General features: G+C 37.7%; 1 protein-coding gene across 2 annotated transcripts in view; it reads right to left on the minus strand.

The window, feature by feature from the left end:
• The window catches only part of LOC150083174 (E3 SUMO-protein ligase RanBP2-like), a 621,501-nt gene that overhangs the window by 342,333 nt on the left and 252,083 nt on the right, over positions 1-27,085 (minus strand). For both annotated transcript variants that reach the window (XM_090377889.1, XM_090377888.1), the window contains exon 17: positions 18,615-18,929. In XM_090377889.1, the coding sequence (XP_090234015.1) occupies positions 18,615-18,929 (315 nt within the window). The remainder of the gene's footprint in view (positions 1-18,614; positions 18,930-27,085) is intronic.

Raw genomic sequence — 27,085 nt, forward strand, 5'->3', positions numbered from 1 at the left:
ATATCCTGCATCTTGTTTTTCAGGCTTCTGCTCATTCCAATAGAAGCAGTGCAAGAATCTCTTTCACCTCTGCCAGTGGCTACTGTTAATCTATTCGTCTTTGTCTCCCCCCAAGCTAGCAGTTTTCCAACCCACCTAACACTGCCTCGATAGCATCAGCAAATATTCTTGCACCCTTTCTATTTAAGTGTATCCCATCCCTGTAGAAGCAATCTCTCCTGTTAACAAGTACAGTCCAGGCTGAAAAAAATTCTACCCCTTGAGCCTTGCTGTTGTTGTTTGTTAGATTTATTGGTGCATCAGCAACTTAGGCTATAATGCACTAATTACTGTCTGATATTTCCTTCGTTTTTCTTACAGGAGATAGCAGTTCAGATAAGGTGATATTTATTAATAAATTTTAGAAAAAGAAAAATGTCATCTATGTTCTCTCGATCTTCTAGGACACACTGCAGTGTTAAATGATTGTAATTATGAAAATTAGAGGAAAAAGCTGTTTTTCGTTCTTTTTGATATTGCGGGCATTCTATGATGATATGCTTTACTGTTAGTGGGCATAAGCAATTTCTGCATTGTGGAGGGTCACTGTTTGTTAGTAGATAGCTATGAGTGAGGAAAGTATGACCAATGCGTAATCTGGCTAAAATAGTTTCTTCCTTTCTGTTTCGTCTCAGGCTGGATTGCCACAGTTTATGTTCTCTCTTGATTTCAAAAAGTTTATTATTTTTCTGATCTTTCCACAAGCGTGTCCACACTTCTTTATATGTCTGTTTGATAAAGGACTTTTGATCAATATAAGGAGTCCTGAAATTTGATGGTATCACATTTGTAACAATTTTAGCAGCTAAATCTGCCTGCTCGTTTCCTACGATTCCAACGTGTCCAGGGATCCAGCAAAATATTACGAGCTGTCCACATCCATGAAGTGCTAATAACTGTGCTAAAATTTTCTGTATCAGAGGATGACTAGGGAAGGATTTACACTGTAGAGCATTAACAGCACTCAACGAATCAGTATAAATGATGGATTTAGCGTACGAGGCTTTTATATTCTCTAGGGCTAGTAGAATACCATATAACTTTGAGGTATAAGTACTGCATTCTGGTGGGAGCTGTCTGGAGATGGTGGCATTCGGTAGTACTACAGCTGTGCCAACTTTATTACCAGTTTTGGATCCATCTGTGTATAGCTGAATGAAGCTGCTAAACTCTGTAGAGTGAGCCATATGTATTTGTCTAATGTTGATATCGGAGACGTTATTCTTTCCCCATTGCTGAAAATGGCTATCAATATTTACTGGAGCCATGGAAAGCCATGGCTGCGTTTCCATGCTAGTATCCTGGAGGGTGTTAGAAAACTTCAGGCCCCAGCTTGTGATCAAAGCTTCAAGCCTAATGCCAGATGGTTTGTTGTAACGCCATTTAGTTTGATAGATTTCTCTCCATTTTGGCATGAAGAGGCATTGCCACATGGGATGATGTGGGAGACTGCTGATTTTGGCTGCATAATTTAGTAGTAGAGTTTCCCACCTAAGGTGTAACGGTGGTTCATAGGCTTCGGTATACAGGCTTAAGATTGGTGATGTGCGAAAAGCCCCCAGTGCAACTCTTAATGCACTGTGATGTACAGGGTCAAGCCATTTCAATACACTTGGCCTGGCTGAGTCATATGCAGGAGACCCATAGTCTAACCGAGATCTGATCAGTGAGCGGTATAGATGTAACAGCACGTAACGATCTGCACCCCATGACATAGAAGAAATTACTCTGAGAGGATTTAGTTTTCTAAGACAACTTGTATGAATATGTTTTATATGTTCCAGGAAGTTTAATTTTTTATCAAATATTACACCAAGAAATCTAATACTAGGTTGGAAAGTAATACAATGAGAATCCAACTGAAGGTCTGCATCCGGATGTAAAGAACGTTTGTGACAGAAGTGTACAGCAGTCGTTTTTGGTTTAGAAAGCCGATATCCATTATTTTTGGCCCAAGAGACTATTTTGTTAATGGTGCCTTGTAGTTGTCTTTCAATAAGTCTCATATTTTGAGAATGACATGACATGATCGTCAGCGTACAAGTATGCGTCAACTGTGTTAGGTATGCACTTGGTAATAGAATCAATCCTAATGGCAAAGAGTGTGGCGCTCAACACTGATCCTTGGGGAACTCCCTCTTCTTGCACATATGTTCGAGATAATGAAGAGTGGAATCGGACTTGAAAGGATCTATTGCCTAGAAAGTTCTTAATAAATTTTGGGAGATGATCCCGAAGTCCAAATTTATGCAAGTCCTGAAGAATCCCATATCGCCAAGTTTTATCAAAGGCCTTTTCGATGTCAACACATACCATAACTAGGTGTTCATTTCTCAAGAACGCATTCCGGATATTTGTTTCGGCCTTGATAATGAGATCAAGCGTACATCTTTTTCTCCGGAAACCATACTGACTTGGGCTTAAAATTTATTTTATTTTTGTTACACAGAGCATAAAACTATGATAAATGAATTAGCTTTCGGCTGGGTGGCAGCCTTCATCAGATTAAAATACTTCGAATGGCAGTTGGGATAGAGATGCACTGCCAGGATGGTGCGTGAGGCACGTGGTTAATTGTTTGTTGATGTTTGTGGCTGTGACGTATGGTGGTGACGTGGCCAGCGTTTGTCTATGGACAGAATTACTGCTTCTGTGATGGAGTTAAGTTGACAACCACTGTTCCCGTTCAACGAGGTATCCGAGCATTTTATACTTAACGATTCCAACCAGGTGCGCCTTAGGTAATGGTGGGACTTGTCTACAACTACGACATCGCGGTGTGGGTTGATGTCGTGTGCACACCGCGATGTCGTAGTTGTAGACAAGTCCCACCATTACCTAAGGCGCACCTGGTTGGAATCGTTAAGTATAAAATGCTCGGATACCTCATTGAACAGGAACAGTGGTTGTCAACTTAACTCCATCACAGAAGCAGTAATTCTGTCCATAGACAAACGCTGGCCACGTCACCACCATACGTCACAGCCACAAACATCAACAAACAATTAACCACGTGCCTCACGCACCATCCTGGCAGTGCATCTCTATCCCAACTGCCATTCGAAGTATTTTAATCTGATGAAGGCTGCCACCCAGCCGAAAGATAATTCATTTATCATAGTTTTATGCTCTGTGTAACAAAAATAAAATAAATTATGAATCCAGAGCACGCAGGCGTGTTTTATTATGGGCTTAAAATGTTTTGAGTCTCTAATAACCATGTCAGTCTGGCGTTAATTATTTTTTCCAATGTTTTTCCCAGACAACTGGTTAGAGAAATAGGACGGTAATTTTTGGGATCTGTGTGGTCTTTCCCTGGTTTCGGGAAGGCTAGCACATAAGAATGGCACCAGCTAGCGGGGTAATACTCCTCTAAGAAAATTCTGTTATACAGTTGTAAGAGTACAGTTAATGATTCCTCACTTAGATGACAGATCATGGTGTAATAAATCCCGTCAGGACCTGGAGCACTGTTTTTCACTTGTGCAAGTGCATTACATAATTCATTCATGGTCAGAGGCAGATTATAAGAATGAAGGATGACAGTATTAAAATTTAGTTTGTATTTTTCTGTCTGGGATTTTAGCAATTGAAATGCAGGTTCATATGTGGCAACAGCTGAAAGCGTTTCAAACGTAGTACCTAAGGCATTGGCAATTTCTGTAGGTTCAGAGATTTCTTTCCCTTTTACAAGTAGAATAGGAGAAGTTGTCTGCGAGTATTTACCATTAATTCTTTTGATTTTTTTCCATATTGTAGAAGTTTCCGTGGATCTGTTTATGGTGGAGGCATAATGCACCCATGCTTCTTTTTTACTCTCCCGTCTTATATGACGAGCTTTAGCTCTGACTCTCTTAAACTGTAGGAGGTTAGATGTGGTTGGATGTTTTCGAAAAATATTCCAATATTTGTTCCTTTCTTTTTTAGCACTGTTGCATGCTTCGTTCCACCACATTTTTGGATGAAGCCGGATTTTGGATGATGATTTTGGTATAGCAGTCTCGGATGCTTTCATTATTGTATCTGTAATGTAGCTTACTGCAGAGTCAATTGTGTGGGTTGCTATGAACACAGTATCTAAGTGAGCTATTTCTTGGTATTTAATCCAGTTAGCCTTAGCAAATTTTCAGGTTGTCCTAATGTTACTCTGAGGGGTAGAACTTATACAGAAAGTACAGATGACAGGAAAGTGATCGCTCCCGCGAGGGTTATTAGTAACGGTCCAATCTATGAGAGGAAATATCACTGGAGAGCATATTGAAAGATCAATAGCAGAAGTTGAGCCAGATGATAAATGCACGTATGTGTGAGCACCTGTGTTTAAAATTGTCAGGTTATGTTTATCTAAAATTTTTTCAATTATCTGTCCTCTGGAGTCAAGATGTTGAGAACCCCATAGCGGGTGATGGCCATTCCAGTCACCCATAATACAAAAGGGAGCAGGTATTTGCATTACTAAATTATTTAAATCAGCAAAGGTGTATGTATGATTTGGTGATAGATACAAAGAAACTAATGTTATTGTGATTCCGAAGGTGACACGGACAGCAATAGCCTCTAAAGATGTTTGCAGGGGGATAGGTCTAGAGGGCACCGAAGAGTTCACTATGAGTGCTACTCCTCCATGAGCTAAATTAGATGAGTTTCTATCTTTTCTATACATATTGTAATGCTTAATTTTCATAGATATTGCATTTGTGAGATTTGTTTCTTGAATGCATACTGCAACAGGCTTGTATTCAGATAGGAGATCGTAAAAATCGTCAAACTTAGCACAGAGCCCACGACAATTCCATTGAATAATTGTATCCATTGTTTGGTTTTAGCTAGTGTCTGTTAACTTCCGTGAGGTAGTTTGCTTACGCCTGTCAATTTTTCCTTTATCCTTCTTTGAGAAGACTGGTCTGCTTGTGTCAATGTCACCTTCTGGATGAATTTCAAGAAATGTGTCATCTTCATCCGCTTTTTCATCAGTGTCCATGGTATCAGATCTGAATGTGTATGTATCAGTTCTTTCAGAGCTCTTAGTTTGTACTTTCGGTTTCTGATTGGGATTCTTATCTGGAGGTATTGTTACCGGAGTATTTACTTCTTGGGTTGCATATTTGGAGGGAGATTGTTCTTTTAATGAAGAAAGTAATGATTTCGCCCAACCAGATATAGAGATATTTGGAGGGACGGAGCAGTCAGTCTGAGTTGATATTGTGCGTAGCTGTTGAGTAACTGAGGCGTATGTAGATGATTTAGTAGGGATTGCAAAGTGTTTCTTTGCCTCTTGATATGACACTTTATTCTCTATTTTATATCTCTGAATGTTCTCTCTTTTCCATTGGATACAGTCCTTAGAGAAGGCAGAATGATTTCCCTGGCAGTTAGGACAGTTTTGGGTTTCATTATTACAGTCCGCATGTGTGTGTTCTTTTGAACCACAAGAAGCACAAGTGACTATACCTCTGCACACAGTTTGCGAATGACCGAATTTTTGGCACTTAAAGCACCGAACTGGGTTGGGAATGTACGGTCGAACATGGCATCTGAGATATCCAGCTTTTATAGTTGTGGGGAGATTTGGTTACTTAAATGTCAATATGACTGTTCATGTAGGGACAGGCTCTCCATCTTTTTTGATGATAATTCTTTTTGCCTGGACTACATTTTGATTGCTTAATTCAGAGACAAGTTCATCCTCTGATACATTTAGAAGATCCCATTCCGATATTACCCCTTTAGAGGAGTTCAAGGTAGCATGTGGGGTAACCTTTGTGGGAATTCCACCAAAGGTAGATATTTTCAAGAGTCTTTCAGCATGTCTGTATTCACTCATCTCCACTAATAGGTCTCCAGATCTTAGTCGCCGAACCATTTTTGGAGGCCCAGCCACATTTTCGAGACATTTCTGAATCAAAAATGGGGAGAGTTGACTCAATGGTTGGTCTGTGGAGGAATGTAATATTAAGAAGAGAGGAGCAGAAAAATCTGTCCCTTTTTTTTTTTGTCTCTTAGCATGGGATTTATTCAAATTATCATGGTCGTCATGTCTAATTGAATCTGGATCAAGAGATCCATAGTAGGACTGTTTTGTGTTGTCCATAGTTGCTCCTTTTAGTCCCGGGAGATTGGATTTCTCCTCCCAGGCTTCCAGCCCCGCCACGTGGAGGCAGGAGCGGTGCCACCAGTGACCAAGCGATGAGGTTGTTAGTGTTAGTGCGTTAGTAGATTAGTTTTATATACAAGAAGAAAGGTGGCTTTCCTTTCTGTTGAGTAAGCTGACTTCTTTACTTTAGAAGAGCAAAATTATATAACTATGGAAATTAGAAACTAACGTTCAACTACAATCAATCACTCTTTTAAGAAAATCGCTTTCAAATCGCTATAGAATCGCTTTAGTCACTCGCTTGGCACTCGGGGCCTTGAGCCTTGCACAATCTTTCCAGGGCTGAATTGATCGACAAAGGCTCTCATCATATACTCCCTCCTATCGTGTCTGGACAGAATTGCAAACACTTTCAAAATCAACCCTATTTCACGGCTTTTTTTCAACAGTGACCTGTACTTGTTAAGCAATTCTGCAGGTCTCCTACTCTTGATATCATTAGTGCCAACATGTACAACTATATCACCGTTTGTGCCCTTAAAAGATGATATCTGTTCTACAACGTCATCAACCTTTGCCCCTGGCAGACATACCCTGGTCCTGTTCCACCTATCCTTTTTACAGAGCATGTTCCCCGTTTCCCTGACAATAGAGTCACCAACAACTACCAGTTTCTTTGGGACCAGAGCATTCTGCCTTGGGGGGTTGCCGCTGTGTTGCGCAACGATCAAGTGCAAACTCTGGCGTCGATGTGGGCAGCTGAGAGCTTGATGGGCCCCTCAATTTAGTTCCTTCGAGGGCATCCACCCTGTCCTTCAAGCTCTCATATAGGCCCATAAGAACGCTGAGTTGTTGCCTGATTTCGATACACTCCTTGCATCGCGCACACACACAAAGACATCCCCCATGGCAATATCATGTCCCGTACCTGAATGCTCCACAAACATCATGCAAGCTGTGCATTTTAGAAGGCTGTGATTCAGAAGGCAACTGCCCCCCTCAGTTCTCCTCGGAGCCACAGCACTTCCATTAGCTTGAGCCTTTTCTTTTGCTGCTCTGGTCTGAGCCATGATTTCTTTTAATTTAAATAAAAATTTCAATTTCAGTTTATAACCCTAACTTATCTCCCAACACAGTTATAACGGGATATATATTTTTTAGTGTCAAGTATTAATTATCTCCGAGTTCCCTTTATATAACTTCCGTATCAGTTATGTATTAATTAATTATGTTACGTTTGTAATCTAAGTCGGTATATGTATTTAGTTAAAAGTAGAATTTAAATGCCAACGAAGTTCAACAAGTTTAATAGATTTTACCGATCGCTGAAAATATTATAACCTATACTATACTAACGCTATCTAGGTTCGATACATAACAATCGTATGACAAAGACAAAGGCGGGAAGTTACGAAAGGTAATCTATGGACACTTAAGTATTAATTAACTTTCAAATCTCGCTGTCTTAATTCAGAATAAACTAACGATCCTTACTAGGTCTATAAGCTACTTACAAAAAATAATTTGATGTAAAAAATATTCAATAAGCGGCTAAATAGGGCTAAAAAAAAAAACTTCTCGTTCAGCGGAGTTGCGACTTGTAACACGTGGATACCCGATACTTTTATGCAATTGCAAGGCCGAGTAAAGAATAAATACACCAAATTAATCAGAAAATCACAAAATAATGCTATACTACTAAATTTAAATCAAAAGTTCTAGAAAAACAATAATTTCAAATCAATAAATAATAAAAATCCACTTAGCGGCTTTGAACATGTCTGGCCCCTACTAGCCTCGTCAGCAGACTCTGTAATCAATGGACACTGCCCTTCATGAACTAATATTAATAGTGGAGTCCCTCAGGGTTCAGTGTTGGGTCCACCATTGTTTTCTGTATTTATAAATGATACTGATGATGGTATATCAAGCTTAATGTCCAAGTTTGCAGACGATACAAAGGTTGGCAGGGTTGTTAAGGACACTAATGACAGTAAGGTGCTGCAACAGGATCTAGAAAAGTTGAGCAGATGGGCTGAGTGGTGGCAAATGAAGTTTAACATTGACAAATGTAAAGTATTACATATGGGAAGCAGTAACCCCAGAGAAGTATCAACTCTGTGGTACTACTTTGACAGCGGTAGAGAACGAAAAGAACCTGGGGGTAATTGTGCAGGCAGATATGAAGTTTTCTGAGCAGTGCAGACGGTCTGCAAGAGTAGCTCATAGTGTCTTGTCAAGGATATACAGGAATTTTTCTAGCAGGGATAAGGAGGTGATTATCCCCTTGTATAAGGCAATGGTCAGGCCACACCTTGGGTACTGTATACAGGTCTGGAGGCCTCATTTTAAGGATGTAGAGCTGTTGGAATGAATACAGAGAAGGGCAACAAGATTAGTGAATGGAACAAAGGGTTGCTCTTGTGAAGAAAGGCCTAAATTTTGCAAATTACAGTGTCTGGAGACTAGGCACCTGTGAGGTGATCTGATTGAGGTGTATAAAGCCTTGAATGGTTTGAGCATGCTCAATGCTAATTGGATTCTTCCTCTGGATCAGAATAATCACCTGAGAGGGCATAAATTCAAATTGTGGAAAGTCAGATGTAGGATAGATGCGCTGATGGTTGTCTTTAGCCAGTGGGTAGTTGGTTGGTGGAACAGACTTCCATCATCTGTTGTGGAAGTTGATAGCCTAAATAAGTTTAAGGCTCAGCTGGACAGGTGAGCCTTAAAGCAAGCTTATGCTGATGCTGCATAAGCTTGCTTTCTTGCATCATATGCCTCTACTAATGCTAAAGCAACAATAGCACTCTTTCTTCGTGGCGTAAACTGCACGTAACTTGCTATCCTGGCACAAACAAGGAATGACTGCAACTCTTGCAGGTTGAGCTTATATAGCTGAAAGTAACAGCTGATTCAATATTACATCATCATCTATGTGTGTCAATCTTATCTGATGCAATCTGTAAGAAATATTGCCATATGCTTACGTTATTCGGACGACATTTACAATTTTAAGGGGTGATGAACTTTCTTTGAACACCAGTGTAGTTTAAGAGTTGGTAGTTAATTGATTTCTCCATTACTTTAGAAAGAGCAGAAGGGCAATAGAATGATAATTAGATAGGAGGAATTTGTCAACCTTTTTAGGAACTGGCTGGATATGAGCAAAGTTCCAAGCAGATGCCTTTGGAATAAAAAGTGAAAAAAAAAAACACAGAACAGGAGTAAGTTCAGGAGCACAGGTTTAGAGAATGAGAGGATAAATACCATCAGGACCTGGGGCTTTCTTAGCATTAATATTCGTAAAAATTCTTCTGAAATCCTTTTGACGGAAGACCACAGGAGACAACATGGAGCATATTGGGAATGGTGGGAGGTGGTTTACCAATATCACTAATAAACAATTTGGAAGAAAAAAGGATACTAGCAGGTCAGCTTTATTTTTGGCTGAAGGAGCAATAGAACCAGCTGGTTTTGACAGGGGTGGGAAACGAGATGGGCAAAAGTTCTTGCCAACAGCTTTGGCAGCAGACCACAATTCTTGGCTATCATTTGAACAAGATGAAAGTTTTCTACTCTTAGCCTATAGTTTAGATGGATTAATAACTGCTTTACAACTGTTGCAGGCTTTGGTGTGGGCAGAAAATAAACCTGCAGATTTTAAAACAAGCCAATATGTAACATTCTTCTCTTGAACGGCCATAGCACATTTATTGGAAAACCAAGGTACAGATAAAGAATGAGATTTTAAGGTGTAGTGGGAAATAAAGGATTCCATTGATACAAGAATAATTTCACTGATAAAATCTGGGCAAATGGTGACATCAATAGCTTTGAAACAGTAATCCTACAAAGGAAGAAAAGAAATCTGGCAGATCATGCCATTTTGCATTCTTGTAATGGCAAACAACACAAGGTTGGGAATGGCCATGACAGGAAAGCTCAATTGGAGAAGAGACCATCACCAGGTTGTGATCTGAGGGCCTAGAGGACAACTCACCTTGACCATGTGCTTAGAAGGGTTGTTTGTGAGAAAAAGATACATATGTAAATGAAAAATCTGTGTGATTTTTGTCAAATCAAAATCTGTGTCATTAGTAATTGAAAAAGCCTCAGCATCTCTGCCAGCTGAGCCCGTGACTAGAAAATGGAAGCCGGCAGGAGTTGTGATCATTAAAATCACTGTTAGGAAAGGTGGACTCGAGAATGTCAAGTTTCAGAGAGAGTAAATCAAAGAGTAACAAGTGATTAGTGGAGTTGTTTGTTTCTTTGTTTGTTATTTGGTTTTTAGGAGCATTAGCAACTAAGGCCATATTGCTCCGAGATATGCGGTGGTCATTCCCCGACCTTTCCGCATCCTCCGTATTTGGTGGTGACGGGTTCGAACTCCGGTTTAATCAAGAAGCGTGTGTTATGCACTGCTGCTCCTTCCCACCTGGCTACGGAGGCGCCTAGTGGAGTTGTGAGAACGACAGACGCAACAGAAAAATTGGACAGAATGTGGTAGAGAAATTTTTAGCCAGAGAAGATCGAAAAGAGGAGATTCCAAATTACTGTCTCTGACGGAACATTAGAATGAACATACACACAAGTACCACCTTTAAAGCAAAAGGAATCATACAGCGAATAATTCGGACAACCGAGATGCGCAGTGGTTGAATCAACCGATAACTGAGATTTGGTCAGAAAACAGTACATGGGGTTTGGCACACTGTACATGGAAATGGACATCATTGAGATTAGAACTGAGACCACACACATTTTTGAAATAAATGAGGAAGTTCAGATCTTTTTTGTAGATAAGTTTGTTCTATTATTTTGACAATTCATGGTGCATTCAGAAGTAAGAAAAGGTAAGACCGGGGGACATGCTGTATGAAGTAATGAGAAAAATTACTCCGAGGATATGGTGCACACATGGTAAGAATATATCCAGCTCCTTCACACAACACAGCCTCGACAATACCCCCCCCCCCCCATACACTACTCACACACCCTCCGGTCATTATCTGGCAGATTAGAGACAGTAAGATCCGGATTGAAATGGAGCTGATCGGGAAGCCTCCTAGAGTTACCAATAGGTTGGGGTGCGGTATACAGACTATAAACTAGCGGCCGGGCTACAAACACCGTTTTATAGCTGTATCCTCAAAAAGTACAGAAGACTGGATATCACCATGATGGCCATCATAACCTCAAAAGACATCAATCATACTTCATAATGGAAGAGATGGGAGAGGATTCATGCCTTCATGAATATCATTGATAAATAGAGAAAATAACAATGGACCCAACACGAACCCTGCGACCTCCACTAATAACATTAGTCCATTAAGTGCAATGTCCATTGATTACCACTCTGTCTTCTCCCACTCAAGTGTTCCTTTATCCATAGCAGGAACTGGCCCTTAATGCCACACTGCTCCAATTTGTACAGCAGTCTTTTATATGTAGCAGTATAAAAAGCTTTCCTGAAATCCAAGTACATGATATCAAAATTATTTTTTTGCAACCAGTTCCTTTGCTACTACATTGTAATATCCAATCAAATTGGTCAAACAAGATTTCCCCTTAACAAACCATCTAAAGTATAATTGTGACCTTGTCTAGATGATCCTGCATTACTTCTTTTACCAGTGATCCCATTATTTTCCCTGGAACAGAATTTAAACTAATTGGGGCTCCATCTGCAGGGAACCTCACTGAATCCAAGTATGCTCTCATAATTATGGCGAAGGGTTTGTTTACTTCCTTTACTGCCTCCTTAAATATAACTGGATAGATCTCATCCACCCATATGCATTTCTAATGTTGAACATCAACAATTTCTCTTCCTCTTTCCTCTCTGTTATTACAAAATCATTTAGCTTCCTGTTAGCTTTTGATTCATGGTGCATTCAGAAGTACTTTCCTATTGAATTCCTCATGTGTGCATGTAGATGCAAAATACTCATTCATTTTGTCAGCTATCTGAGTAGAATCATCAACAATCGAACCATCAATAACAGGTGGACCAATCTGATTCATCCCGTTCCTTCTAGAATTTACATAAGTAAAGAACTCTTTACTGTTTCTCTTTGCATCCTTTGCCAAAGAATCTTGTAATCTGCGATCGCTTGCCTAACCTCCTTTCTCACTTGATTAGACTAACTTATATCTTCCATAGGCTTCTGTGTTGCCTGATAATTTATATGCATCCCATGCATTTTGTCTTCTCTGCCACAAGTCTCATTAGTTCACCTGACATCCGTTTAGGCCTAAACCTTGAACAGCATTTATTAGTTGGCAAGAAACGCCTAGTAGCTTCCAAGATTACTTCCATGAATGCTCCCCATTTATAAATTACTGACGGTAACATCACCAGTTGGTCTCACTGTATAGAATTTAAAAACTGTCTGAGACCACTGTAGTCACCTTTAAGAAAGCAAAACCCTTCCTTTCAACCTTAATAGTAGTTATATCTTTATATAAATCCCAAATCAATACACTGTGATCACTGCACCTAGTAGTTCTTTTAACTCCAGATTCTTAATACATGAAGAATCACTGCTGATAACAAGATCAAGAGTATTATTAAGAAGCATGTTATAAAGAGGCAGTACTTTCTGCCTCTTTATAACATGCTGCTTTTCATCTTTTAAGGGCACAAAAGGTGATATTGTTGTACACGTTGGCACTAATGACATTAAGGGTAACAGATCTGCAGATTTACTTAACAAGTACAGGACAAGGTTGGGAAAAAAAAGGCCCCAAGTTAGGGTTAAATTTGAAAGTATCTGCATTTCTGCCCAGACACAATGGGAGGGAGTATATGGTAAGAGCCTTGTCAATCAACTCAGCCCTGGAGAGATTCTGCAAAGCTCATGGGGTGGATATTTTTTCAGAATGGTCTGTGCTTGCTAACAGGAAAGAGTGCTTCTACAGGGAGAGCATACACTTAAATAGAAAGGGTGCAAGAATATTTGCTGATACTATCGAGACAGTGTTAGGTGGGTCAGGAAACTGCTAAGCTTGGGGGGGGAGATCTACAGACTAAAAGATTAACAGTAGCAGCAGGCAGAGCGAAAGTGATTCTTGCACTGCTTCTATTGTAATGAGCAGCAGCCTAGAGATCAGGTTGATGGGGATTTCAAGAGCTGCTGGGAGTAATAATGGAAGTAGTAAATACAAGGGCGACATTAGGGTAACTAAGAGTAAGAACAGGTGCATGTATATTTGCATGTACACCAATTCTAGAAGTACAGTACAGTACATAAATTTGACCGATTTGAAGCGCTCATCAAGACATGGTGTCACACAGATATAAGCAGGGCAAAATTGGAATTTCGGGAGTACAATGTGTACAGAAAGGACAGGGTAGGAAGGGAGAAGGGGTTATGCTTTTAGTAGTTAAGAAAGACAAAATCTAAGGAAGTGCATCCAGTTTATATGGGTGGATAGTGGAATGCTGAGTCAGTTTGGTGTGACATAAGCACTGGGAAAGGGAAAGTGAGAGTAGGAGTGTGTTATAGGCCTAATGACTCTGATGAGTACAAAAAACAATTGTAGAGAGAAAGAGAGTGGGCCAGTAAATCAGAATGTCTTATAATGGGGAAATTTTTTTAACTTTCCAGACAATGACTGGAACTTGTGGATTGGTTACTCGCACGCTAGCAAGACTTTTGTAGATTTATTGGAGGATTGTTTTCTATGGCAACATGTTGGAGGGGCAACCAGAAGGAGTAATAATATTGATCCAATTATCAGTAATGACTAATCATGTATTAGGAATTTTCAGATAAAGAAACCACTAGATGACAGTGATCACAGTGTATTGATGTGGGATTTACTTAAAGATGTAACTACCATCAAGGGTAAACGGAAGAGTTTTTGTTTTCGTACAAGTGTCTACAGTGGTCTCAATCAGTTTTTAATTTCTATACAGTGTGATCAACTGATGATGTTTAAAACAGTAAGTTCTAAATGGGAAGCCTTCAATGAATTAATCTTGGAAGCTAATAGGCTTTTCATACCATCTAAGAAATACTGTTCAAGATTTAGACCTAAATGGATGTCAGATGAACTAATGAGGTTCGTGGCAGAGAAGAAAAATGTGTGTGATGTATATAAATTGTCAGGTGACACAGAAGCCTATGGCAGATATAAGCTAGTCTATAATCAAGTCACAAAGGAGGTTAGGAAAATGAAGGCTGATTGTGAGAATTCCTTGGCAAAGGATGAAAAGAAAAACAACAAAGACTTCTTTACTTATGTAAACCTCTAAAAGGAAGGGGAAGAATAAGATTAGTCCACTTGGTGTTGGTGGTTTGACTGTTGATGATCCTGCTTAGATAGCTGACAAACTGAATGAGTATTTTGCATTCACACATGAAGAATTCTGTAAAGAAGGGGAGGACAGAAGTTTATTAAACTCTAACAAGGAGCTAAATGATTTTTGTAATAACAGAGAAAAAAGTGGAAGAGAAATTGTTGAAGTTAAACATAAAAAAGGTGCCTGGGGCAGATGGAATCAATCCAGTTATATTGAAGGAGGAAGCAAGAGAAGTTCGAAAATCCTTAGCCACAATTATGAGAGCATCCTCAGATTCAGGGGAGGTTCCCATGGACTGAAGATGCGCAAATGTATCCCCAATTCACAAGGGGGAGGTTCAAAGGGCAACACAAATAATTATATATCTGTTAGTTTAACTTCTGTTGCGGGGAAAATAATGGAGTCACTGGTTGAAAAAATAAAGCAGGATCACCTAGCCAAGACTGCAGTAATATTAAGTTCAGACACAGCATAGGTTTGTTAAGGGGAAGTCTTGTCTGACCAATCTGATTGGATACTACGATGTGGTTACAAAGGAACTGGATGCAAAAAATTATTTTGATATCTTATACAGTCGAACTTGGTTATAACGAGCATGGAAATAACGAGAACACGGGATAATTGCTTGGGTAGTCGAAAAAACCCAATTCTTGGAATAGATGAATATGAAAAGGGCGACTTAGCTTTATGACAACCTGAATTGATTAGCGACCAGTTTATGACCTTGTCCTTCGGGGACATGGCTATACAAGAGTGCACTGGTATTCCACTTGTCGTATTACCATATTTACAGATTATCTTGTATTCACTGAACCATAAATTTCTTTCGGGACTTCTAACAATTCTGGAAACAGGACTTCTAAGAATATGCATTTCAGGACTTCTAAGAACGTTGTATGCATTTTAGGATTACCAAGAACTTTACTTTGTATGCATTTCGGGCTTCTAAGAACTTCGTATGCAGATCACTTTATTATTTTAAAGTAAAATCAGTTAGAAACTAACCCTTCCATCGGAAACATGTCTAGTAAAAAAAGAAGTCTCTCAATTCGTGAAAAAAAAAAAAAAGTTCAAATTATTCATAAGTTAGAACATGGTGGAAAAATAAGTTTTCTTTGTCCTCTTCAAGTGTATCGACATTATGAAAGAATAAAGATGTTTACATGTTGGCACTGGAAAAGAACATAACCGGGGGGGGGGGGGTATAAAAGTTCGAGGTTACAAACATTGAGGAAGCATTGCTTCATTGGTTCATCACACAAAGAAGTGGCTGGATTTTCAATAGACTGTCCTTTCTTGAAGGCTCAAGCGGAAAAATTTCCTAAACAATTTGGATGCGATGATTTTGTGTGTAACAATGGTTGGCTGGATCGATTTAAAAACCAACATAACATCGTTTATGCAAAAATTAGTGGAGAATCTCAATCTGCAGATCCAACAATGGTAAATGAATGGATTGACCATGTTTGGGCAGAAATCAGAAAAGATTTCAATGACTAAGACATCTACAATGCTGACAAAACAAGACTATAATTTCACACCACACAACACATTTAAATTCAAAGGCGGAAAATGTGTTGGTGGAAAAAATCAAAGGCTCGCTTGACAATGCTCATATGTGCAAATATGACAGGAACTGATAAAAAAAAAACTGTTTGTTATTGGAAGATCGTTAAAACTTCTGTGTTTCAAACACACGCACGCGCTCACATCCCTGCTGTTGTGTCTGGGCAGAATTGCAGACACTTTCAAATTTAATTTGAAAGTGTCTTAATTTGGGTGGATGGGATCTATCCAGTAATATCAAAGGAGGCAGCAAAGGAAGTAAGCAAACCCTTAGCCATAATTTTGAGAGCTTCCTTGGACTCAGGGGAGGTACCATGGACTGGAGATGTGCAGATGCGACCCCAATTCACAAAGGAGGATCAAAGGGCGACACAAGTAATTATAGACCTGTTAGTTTAACTTCTATTCCAGGGAATTGATGGAAGCACTGCAGGATCATCTAGACAAGACTTCAGTTATATCTCGGACACAATGGTTTTGTTAAGGAGAAGTCTTGTCTAACCAATTTGATTGGATACTATAATGTGGTCACAAAGGAACTGGATGCAGGGAATAACTTTGATATCATATGTTTGGATCTTAGAAAGGCTTTTGATACTGTTGCACATGGAAGACTGCTGCACAAATTGGAGTGGTATGGTATTAAGGGCAAGTGGCTGCAATGAAAAAAGGGATGGTTGAGTGGGAGATGGCAGAGAGTGGTAATAAATGGACACTTCTCTATGTGGACTAATGTTATTACCGGAGTTCCCCAGGATTTGGTGTTGGGCCCATTGTTGTTTGGGTATTTATCAATGATATCGATGAAGGTATGTCAGGCTTAATGTCCAAGTTTCCAGATGATACAAAGGTTGGCAGGGTTGTTAATGACAGTAAAGACAATATGCTGCTACAACAGGATCTAAAAAAGTTGGGCAGATGGGCTGGGAAGTGGCAACTAAAGTTTAACATTGACAAATGCAAAGTACTGCATATGGGTAGAAGTAACCCCAGAGAAATGTACCAACTATGTGGTGTTATACACAGGGTAGTGGAGAATGAAAGAGACCTTGGGGTAATTGTGCAGTCATATATGAAGTTTTCTGAGCAGTGCAGATGAGCTGCCAGACTAGGTCATGGGGTCTAGTCAATGATATACAGGAATTTTGCAAGCAGGGATAAGGAGATGATTATCCCCTTGTATAAGGCAATGGTCAGCCCACAACTTGAGTACTGCATACAGGTCTGGAGACCTCAATTTAGGAAGGATGTAGGGCTGCTGAAATGAATACAGAGAAAGGCAACAAGGTTGGTGAGAGGAACAAATCGTTGCTCTTGTGGAGACTAGGCACCCATGAGGTGATCTGATTGAGGTGTTAAGGCATTGAATGGTTTGAGCAGGCTCAATGCTGATGGGATACTTCCTTGATCAGATTAAGAACCTGAGGCGGCATAGATTCAAATTGAGGAAAGATAGTTGTAGAATAGATGTGAAGAAGTTTCCTTTAGCCAGCGCGTAGCTGATTGCTGAAACAGACTTCCATCTGTTGTTGTGGAAGTGACAGCTTAAATAAATTTAAGGGTAGACAAACATTTGGAGTGACCAGCTGGGTGAAAAGGGGAGGGTTTTTTTTTTTTTTTTTTGATGCTATAGAAAGCTTGCTTTCTTGCATCATATGCCCTCAACTAATGATAACGCTAACAGTACACACATTAATTCCCTACCTACTCATGACAAGGAGCAACGATACTTTTTTTTTTTTTTTTTTTGGTTTTTAGGAGCATTAGCAACTAAGGCCATATTGCTCCGGGAATATGTGGTGGTCATTCCCTGACCTTTCCCCATCTTCCGTATTTGGTGGTGACGGGCGAGCAACAATGCATTCTTGGTGACCTGAAACAACTAAACAACAACGCACATAAACATTTCTGGCCATTTTTACAGATTTATGTACTATCGCAGTGTGAGCCACCCTGCATAAGACACAAATACCTACTACATGTACCCTAAATGATTATTCTCAGCTATCAATGTGTTGGTGGGCTCCTAGCTATCACATGTAGGTGGCCTCGAATTCTGTTTTAACAAATGGAAACCTCGTAATTCTCTTGGTGCCTGAAACAACTAAATAACAACACACATGCATGCGTTACGCACTGACCACAAACATTTCTGGCCAGTTTTATAGATTTATGTACCATCACAGTGTGAGCCACCCTACATAAGACAAAAAAAATACCTAATACATGTACTCTAAATCATTATTCCCAGCTGTCAATATGTCAGTGGCCTCAAATTCCGTTTTAACAAATGGAAACATTAATGGTTAATTACTGTTAATTCCATACTTATTTAAAGTGCCCTAATGACTGTGTTTTAGATTACAACCATGTGGAACAGACTTGTGTTTTACATTACAACTATGTTGTATTACAGATTTAATTGTGTCATAAACTGCAGACTCTAAGTTAACCAGTTTTAACAGTCTCTCCCAATAACCCATAACATTATTCAGTATTCATACTGGCAATCCAAAGATAAGAATTCAGATTGTAAATTAATAATGCTTGTAATTTTACCATTTGTTACTGACAGTTATTAAAAAAAAATAAATACCATACCAAAGCTAAATAAAAAGATGCATGTGGTGAACTTAGTGAACTCAATATTGCAGCTGCATCTTCAAGCTTTCCTGTATCCATTGCTTCACATGCAAGAAACAATTGTCCTTCTTCTTGTAGAGTGACAATTTCTTGTTGAGACATTTCTTCACTGCAACTAGGGAAAAGCCTTTCTTTTGGAACTCTCAGCATAATATTGCTTTTCAACTTCTCCAACATGTTACAAGCAAGTGTCCAGTAATGTACAGCTCGAGACTTTTGTTTCAGAATTTTTTCCCTGAAAGCATCAGTACTGGTTTGCCCAAGTGTAGCAGCCTGAAAAAATTGATCAGAAGAAATATGATAATAATAATTTTACAAACTGCTAAAAATAAACTTTTTATAATGGAAATTTAAGCTTCAAAATAATTTCTGAGAAAAAATTTGTAACAAAAACCTGCTAAAAATTAAAACTCACTTTAAGAAAATATGGACTATAATATTTTGCATTTAATATTTCTAAGAAAACAACAGAAATTAGTTAAAACAAAAAAGTATGAAATATCTAGCACACTAACCTTGTCAGTTGGAAGTTGCATGAGCTTGTGGGAAAAGGGAGATAGACAGTCAGGTATATAGGCAAAAACCAAAATTAGTAAATTAAAGTATATAAAGAATTATAGCAAGGGGTAAAGAGAGAAATAAACTTTACATGAGCTGAGATTGTGAATGGTACTCAATTGAACCAAACAAACAACAAGCTCTTATAAGAGCAAAAAATTAGGCTAGTCAATTACACAAATCCAAATAATAATTAGCTGAAGCTATCTGTTTCTGATTGTTATCCACCAATAACAGCTAGTTCTCAAAAATGTAAATAGGTAATATATTAGAAAAACTTTAATAGCATACTTGAATAACAGCTAACAGCCAGATATAAAGGCAAATTCTATAGAGACAGCAGTGGATGGGTAGAAATAGGGATGTTATAAGCATAATGCTAAAATTAGGCAAAGTGAAAGGTAGAATTAGGACAGAAATAGCCTCAATCCCCTCAAATTGTGAAGAGTGCATGGCATATAAACAGTTTGAAATAAAAAGTAAAAGGCATAAAGGGAAGAGTTAAGTGTAACTCTTCCCTTTATGCATTTTACAGGAACATACATTAAGGTGAGACCCTGGCATAAGAGCAAGGTAGAACTAGAATAAAGCAATAAAAATAAACAGAAAAGAATACCATAGAGTAGAAGCAGGTACAAGTATAAGATAAATCCCCAGGAACATGAGAGCAGACTTAAGTAAACTCTTCGGTAAAAGAATGCCAAATCACATAATAGAAAAAATTAAAAGAATACCTAAAACAAAGGAATAGTACTAATATTAGTAGTGGCATATGATGCAAGAAAGAATTAAAGGTAAAAAAATGCCAAATAGTAAAAAAAAAAAAAACACAGCAATAGTATTAGCATATGAGGAAAGGAAACAAAAAGTAAAAGGCATGAAGGGAAGAGTTTGCAAAAAAAAAAAAAAAAAAAAATATATATATATATATATATATATATATATATATATATAGAAGCAAAAATAAATAGAAGATTGGCAAAAAAAAAAAAATTTCATCCTTCCAATAATTTTTTTTAGTTCTTCCTTAAATTCATTCAAACTACTAGCTTCCAAAACAGATGGAAATTAATCACCGAACATTATCCTGCAAACAACCTTCGTCAATTTGAATTATTTCTACTCTATGTCTAGTGTGCAATATGAGTAATAGGAAGAATGCTACCGGCAATGAACTTGCTCAATCCATTTAAGTAAACTCTTTGCCTCCATTCAATAAGATCACATTGTGTCTAGTCACTAGAAACTGCAATTTCAAAGCCTTTCTTGGAAAGATCACTTTCGTTCCCTTCACCAATCTTGTTCCAGCAGATTCACATCCATCCTAATATGGGGCATCCAGACCTGTATGAACTAGTCACTAGAAACTGCAATTTCAAAGCCTTTCTTGGAAAGATCACTTTCGTTCCCTTCACCAATCTTGTTCCAGCAGATTCACATCCATCCTAATATGGGGCATCCAGACCTGTATGAACTAGTCACTAGAAACTGCAATTTCAAAGCCTTTCTTGGAAATATCACTTTCGTTCCCTTCACCAATCTTGTTCCAGCAAATCCACATCCATCCTAATATGGGGCATCCAGACCTGTATGAAGTACTCAAGATTCAGTCTAACACCACTGTGTTGTACAATGGGATAATCACCTCCTTATCCCTTCTAGCAGAGTTCCTGTATATCACTGGCAAAACACACATGAACAGTACTGGCAGCTTATCTGCGTTGCTCAGAGAACTTCTTATCTGACCACACAATTAAGTAAGAATCCCCACAAAATGTAACCACATGATTTTAAATGCAGGGAGAAGAGTGGCTATTCCCTGTTACTCTGCCCAATCCATCAACCTAAGACCTTTCATCTAAGAATTTGCACAAACTTTTGCATAGTGGACTGGTGCTCCATCCTGCAAAAAAAAAAACGAAAATTGATTTTGGACTACTTTTATTGAACAATTTTGTCTTTTGTCAGATTCAGCTAGCTTTCTTCTGTCATAGCTCCCTCAAAAAAAAACATTCCAAGAACACCTTTTGTCCGAATTCCTGTCACACCAGAAGCATTATATCCTTGTTAAAGAATGGGGGGTTGTTAAGAGAATAAATAAACACAGTTAAGGCAATTAACAGTTCTATTTAGTTTAAATGTAGCTTCATCAGTCCACAAAACATTGTTAGTGATATCTCAGTTTGCAACACTCATGTGACCAAAAACCACAAAGTCTAATGTTCTATCTTAGCTATCCTCATTCAAACTCTAGCAATTTGGGATAATAAATCTTGTATTTAAGTTTCTTTATGATTCTGTTTAAGCTTGTTTAAGGTATTATAAGTTGCAAACTCAGCTTTCGTCAAGATTTTTTCAGATGTTTTTCAATATCTTCTACTGCAAGTTCAAAATTTATCAATTTGGAACTTGCCATAGAGGATACTGAAATCAAGGATTTAAACATGGCAGAATTGTCATTAAATCATTATTAAAGAATGGGGTTTGTTAAGAGAAGAATAAACACAGTTATGGAAATTAACAATTCCGTTTAGTTTAAACGTGGCTGCATCAGCCCACAATACAATTTCAGACTGCTTTAATATCCTCTATTGAAAGTTCCAAATTGACAGATTCTTAGAGATACAAGGTCTACCAGGTTTTGGAAGATTGTGTAGTGTTTCTACTTAATTAAACTTCCTCACAATTCGCTTTATGGTCTTTATTGTGAGTGATTTTCATTCAAAAAATCTCTAGAATTAGCAAAATTGCAAACAACTTCTGCAGCATTTTCATATTTTGCATGCCATTTTACAATTTCAATCCTTTCCTTCATTGTAAGGCTCCTGTCCTTTTCCTATATTCAAAACAATAATAATAATAAAAAAAAAAAAATTATACACTAGTTTTCATACAACATATACATATTTACATCAGCAGTTATTTAAAATAGTTTCCTTACTTGTGGACCACCCTGTACACACCCCCCCTATGAAACAAAACTAGAGAGAATATTAAATAAAAATATGAAAGCTATACGGTATACTGTAATGAAAAAATATGGAATGTAAGGCCGACAACACATGATAAACTGATGAGATAATGTCACCAAGTTATATAATCTGCAGCGAGAAAAGAATATTACCTATAACTGCAAGGCAGAATAAACCAAGGGCAGAAATACCACTAATATTAAAATTTGTAACAAAAACTTGCTAAAAATTAAGTTACTTTAAGAAAATACGGACTATAATATTTTGCATTTAATATTTCTAAGAAAACAACAATCAAAATTTAAAAATATAGTAAGGCAAAAGCCAATAAAATCAAATTTAATAGAATGAAATCAGTAGCCACTGAAGAGACTGGCTATCATTCCAAAATTAAGAAACATCACATTTCATATGGTAAAACTACAGGGTGATTCACTACCAGTGCGACAAACTTGCAGGAGGTGTAAGGGGCACAAAGACGAATCGGAATCACAAAGCATTGCAGGGTCCGAAATGCCTTCGTCATGCGGTAGAGGACGTTGACCGGGAAGTCGCGTGAACAGCGATCCTGCTGGAAGTCAGCATTTGCGAACCGGTTCCAGAGGCAGTAGGATGGGTATTCAAACGTTGAACTGGCTGACATGCACCTCGCATATGGAGCTGCGGACTGTAATGGGCACGCCGCTCTGCGCTTGTACCAGGAACGTTTCCCGCACAGGCATGCTCCTCATCATACAATTTTCGCACGTGTGCACAGAAGGTTACGTGAGACTGGTTGTTTCACGAGAGGTACCATGAATCGAGAGCGAACAACGAGGACGCCAGACAATGAGGAGAATGTCCTACATCTTGCAGAAGGCAATCCGAGTACAAGTACTCGAGCGATAGGCCAACGATTGGGTATTTCCAAATCTACTGTATGGAGGATACTGTCAACAAACCAAATGAGTTCATACCATCTGTAACACGTCCAATCATTGGAGCCTGCGGATTATCCACTCCGGAGGCCTTTTGCTACTTGGTTTCTTCAACAGAAACAGTTCGCAAATGCTGACTTCCAGCGGGATCGCTGTTCACGCAACCTCCTGTTCAACGTCCTCTACCGCATGACGAAGGCATTTCGGACCCTGCAATGCTACGTGTAATGAAAAAATACGGTAATAAATTATTAATAATAATAATTTATTACCATCCAAACAATACAAGGCAATTCCCCAACAATGGCAAGCTAGGGGGATTTACATGGTATAGGAATCAATAATAGCATTAAATAGGCAACACTTGAGGTTATAATAAAACTAAAATAAAATGTTAAAACAAAGAAACAATCGCTGGTGAAGGACAATTGCTGACCAGTAATCAGGACACAAAATACAGAATAGCTTTGTATTTTCAGAAATACTGTAATAGGAGTGGTTTCAATTTGTTCGTAAAGTTGATGTTGAGATCACACACTAGAAAATCCAAGCCTAGTTTAACCACATGATGAAAAAAGAGTCAGCTAACATGACAAGCTGAAGGGTGGATTTTGACAAGATCACATAGAATCATACAAGAATTGAGGTGAAATATAGATTGCCAAGTATAGCAGCAGGCTCTCAATATACCAAGATCGGATTAACTGGGACACTTCAAGACTCCAAATTAAAAAAAGTAGACAAAATGTTTAGTTTGTTTTCGTGTGTCGCGTCGATTGTTGCGTTCCATTGCACCACAAAAAGACAAGTTTTGTTTCATTATTTATGTCAGGGAAGTCGAAATTTTTTTTGTAGTATATATATATATATATATATATTTTTTTTTTTTTTTGTTTAGAAATCGTGAAAATGATGAGTAAACGCAAAAGAATTGCACTTTCAGTTAAAACAAAGACTTGAAATTATTCAAAAGTTTGAAAATGGTGCAGCCGTTAAATCTCTAATGAATTATTATAATGTTGGTGACCAAACCATATGAAACATTGTAAAAAAATAAAGGGAAGCTATTAGATTTAAAATCGACATCACAAAAAATAAAGGGAAACATTGTATTGGACACACAAGTATTGCATGTAAGTTTTTTTCATTTTTTATCTATCACCATATTTTTTACGTAGGTTGTTGAACATTAAGTCAGGGACTTACTGTATCGAAAAATTTTTTAAATTTGTAACAAAAACTTGCTAAAAATTAAGTTACTTTAAGAAAATACGGACTATAATATTTTGCATTTAATATTTCTAAGAAAACAACAATCAAAATTTAAAAATACAGTAAGGCAAAAGCCAATAAAATCAAATAAATTAAAAAAAATAAATTAAAATAAAAATCAAATAAGCCACTGAAGAGACTGGCTATCATTCCAAAATTAAGAAACATCACATTTCATATGGTAAAAATAAGCAATTAATAATGACGACCAAGGTGCACACAATTTGTACAAGTGAGATACAAAGTAACAAACAAAAAAAATAGGAAAGAAGAGAAGATTCTTACAATTTTTTTATAGTTTTTTTTTATATGACTAAAGATTTCTGTGAAGGGGACACACACTTCAACATAATAACCTAAAAACACACACAATTGAAGCAATAGATATTAACGCAAATACAATAAGATAGAGTTTAATACCCGTTTATAATGAATTGCAGTGTAACAGAAAAGCCTAGTAACCTGGAAAGAGAAAATAGTTTTTACTGTTTTATGGAGTGACCTCAAGAAATGTGCTTTATTAAAATGTGAGCTTGCGCGGTGTGATTATAGTGAGTTTTCGTCTTAACCCTGTGAAGTTCTTTACAGAAAATTTCATTTTGACAGTCATCATGGTGCCGACTAAGAGAATAATTACAGCGGTACTACTAAATCTACCAAGAAAAAGGAAAGCGATCAATTTGGATAAGAAAATTAAACTAATAAGAATGTATGAAAATGGTCAAATATTTAAGTATCACGCTGAATTCAGATTTGTCAATAATATACTGTAGTAGTGATAGGTTATTAGTCATTCCCGAGTTACATAAAACTCGACGAAGTAAGAAGTTACATCGTATGTTACTATTATGTATGTCAAAGACTTCTGTATTTTTGTTGTTGTTATTTGGTTTTTAGGAACATTAGCAACTAAGGCCATATTGCTCCGGGGATATGCGGTGGTCATTCCCTGACCTTTCCGCATCCTCCGTATTTGGTGGTCACGGGGTCGAACCCCGGTGTAATCAAGAAGCATGTGCTACGCACTGCTGCTCCTGCCCACCTGGCTACGAAGGAGCCTCTGTATTTTTGGATTAACCGGGAGATCAATTATCCGGAATTTGTTTTTAACCATCTATCCCGGAAAATCAAGAGTCTACTGTATTTTCAAATGTTGTCTAGATTAAAAAAGAGGGCAATATCACATTTAAACAGATGGAGAAGAAATATTTAGAATCCAAGAGGGGGGGAATCCAATGCAGCATATCACTTTATAAAGTTTTACATCTCTGGCAAGTTACGCACTGCCATTAGTGTTTAATTACACTTTCCAACATTTTATATGTTCTCCTGCAAGTGATCATGTGACATACTCTGCCTTCTTTATGCACTGTGTCCACAGTCTGCTTTCCACAAATAGGCTATAATTTTATTTGCAATTGATATTCCATCAAGAATTAATTGCTGTTCTTCTCCCCCCCCCACCCCAAATTGAAAAATCAGAAACGTAGAGATTCAAGTTTGAATAAAAAGAACAAAATTGTAAGTGCTTATTGGACCTTACCTAAGTGTAGTCAGAGAACCGCTGCATATAAACTCAGTGCCTCTTTTGTGTACACTTATAAAGAACAGAAAATCACATGAATAAGGAGTCACAAAAAATGAAAATCTGGAAAATAAAAAGATATAAAAAGAGTGAACTTGTGGAAAACACACTTCTCAGAGGTTCACAGATATCAGATTAAAAAATGTATCTATTATTATAAATATTCTATGTAAAAAAGCAAAGAAATCTGCAAATGAACAGACACAACTTCATGGAAAAAAATAAGAAGCCTACCAAATTTATTGGCAGGGTTATTTCATCAGTGTTATTTCATTATTTTCATCAGTGTATTTTCAACACTGATGAAAATGGTATTTATTTTAGAGCAATGCCTGAGCATAATTCATTATTCAAAAACAAACATCCAACAGAAAGAGAGAGAGAGAGAGAAAGAGAAAGAAAAGTTGAAGTACCACAAGCACAGTAAAATAAAAAGGTTTTTTTTTTTTTTTTTATAATTGGGAAAAGTAAGTATCCATGCAGGTTCAGGGTACAAAATAACTACCAGATGAATATAAAAAGCAACACAAATTTTCATTGACTTTTTGAAGAAATACAGAGTTGTAAAACAGTTTTTTTTTTAGTGAATACAACCCATAATAAAACCTTTGGATTATGGAATCAAAGGTTTTTTTAAAAACATTATACAGGAAAATTCTGTACAGGAGTGTAACGTAATACAAAATTACTGAAGGATTAAAGAAAATAATTATGCCTAAGCTACAGCAAACAAATATTTTCATAAGCCTGATTTATTCAGCCAATTGCTGTAGAAAAAATGAAAGCGTGCAGTGCCATTAGCACAGTATACAATAAACATCCATTACACAATTTTGTCAAGTAGATAAAAATTGACAAAAACCTTTAGATAGGTGATCTCTATAAATGATGGTTTATCTGCCATAAATGCAGTTGGAGTTATGGCAGATAAACCTGACACTGAAGAAAATGAATTCTGATAACAAAGATACTGAGATCAGAGCAATTAGGAAATCTCTTGTTTATTATGTTCTTTGGTTTTTAGGAGCATTAGCAACTAAGGCCATATTGCTCCGGGAATATGCGATGGTCATTCCCTGACCTTTCCTCTCCATAACAAATATACAGTTAAATTTGGTTATAACA

This window comes from Mastigoproctus giganteus, chromosome 7, assembly GCF_048544385.1.
Source record: "Mastigoproctus giganteus isolate SK-2022 chromosome 7, ASM4854438v1, whole genome shotgun sequence".
In the NCBI taxonomy this organism is placed as follows: Eukaryota; Metazoa; Arthropoda; class Arachnida; order Uropygi; family Thelyphonidae; genus Mastigoproctus; species Mastigoproctus giganteus.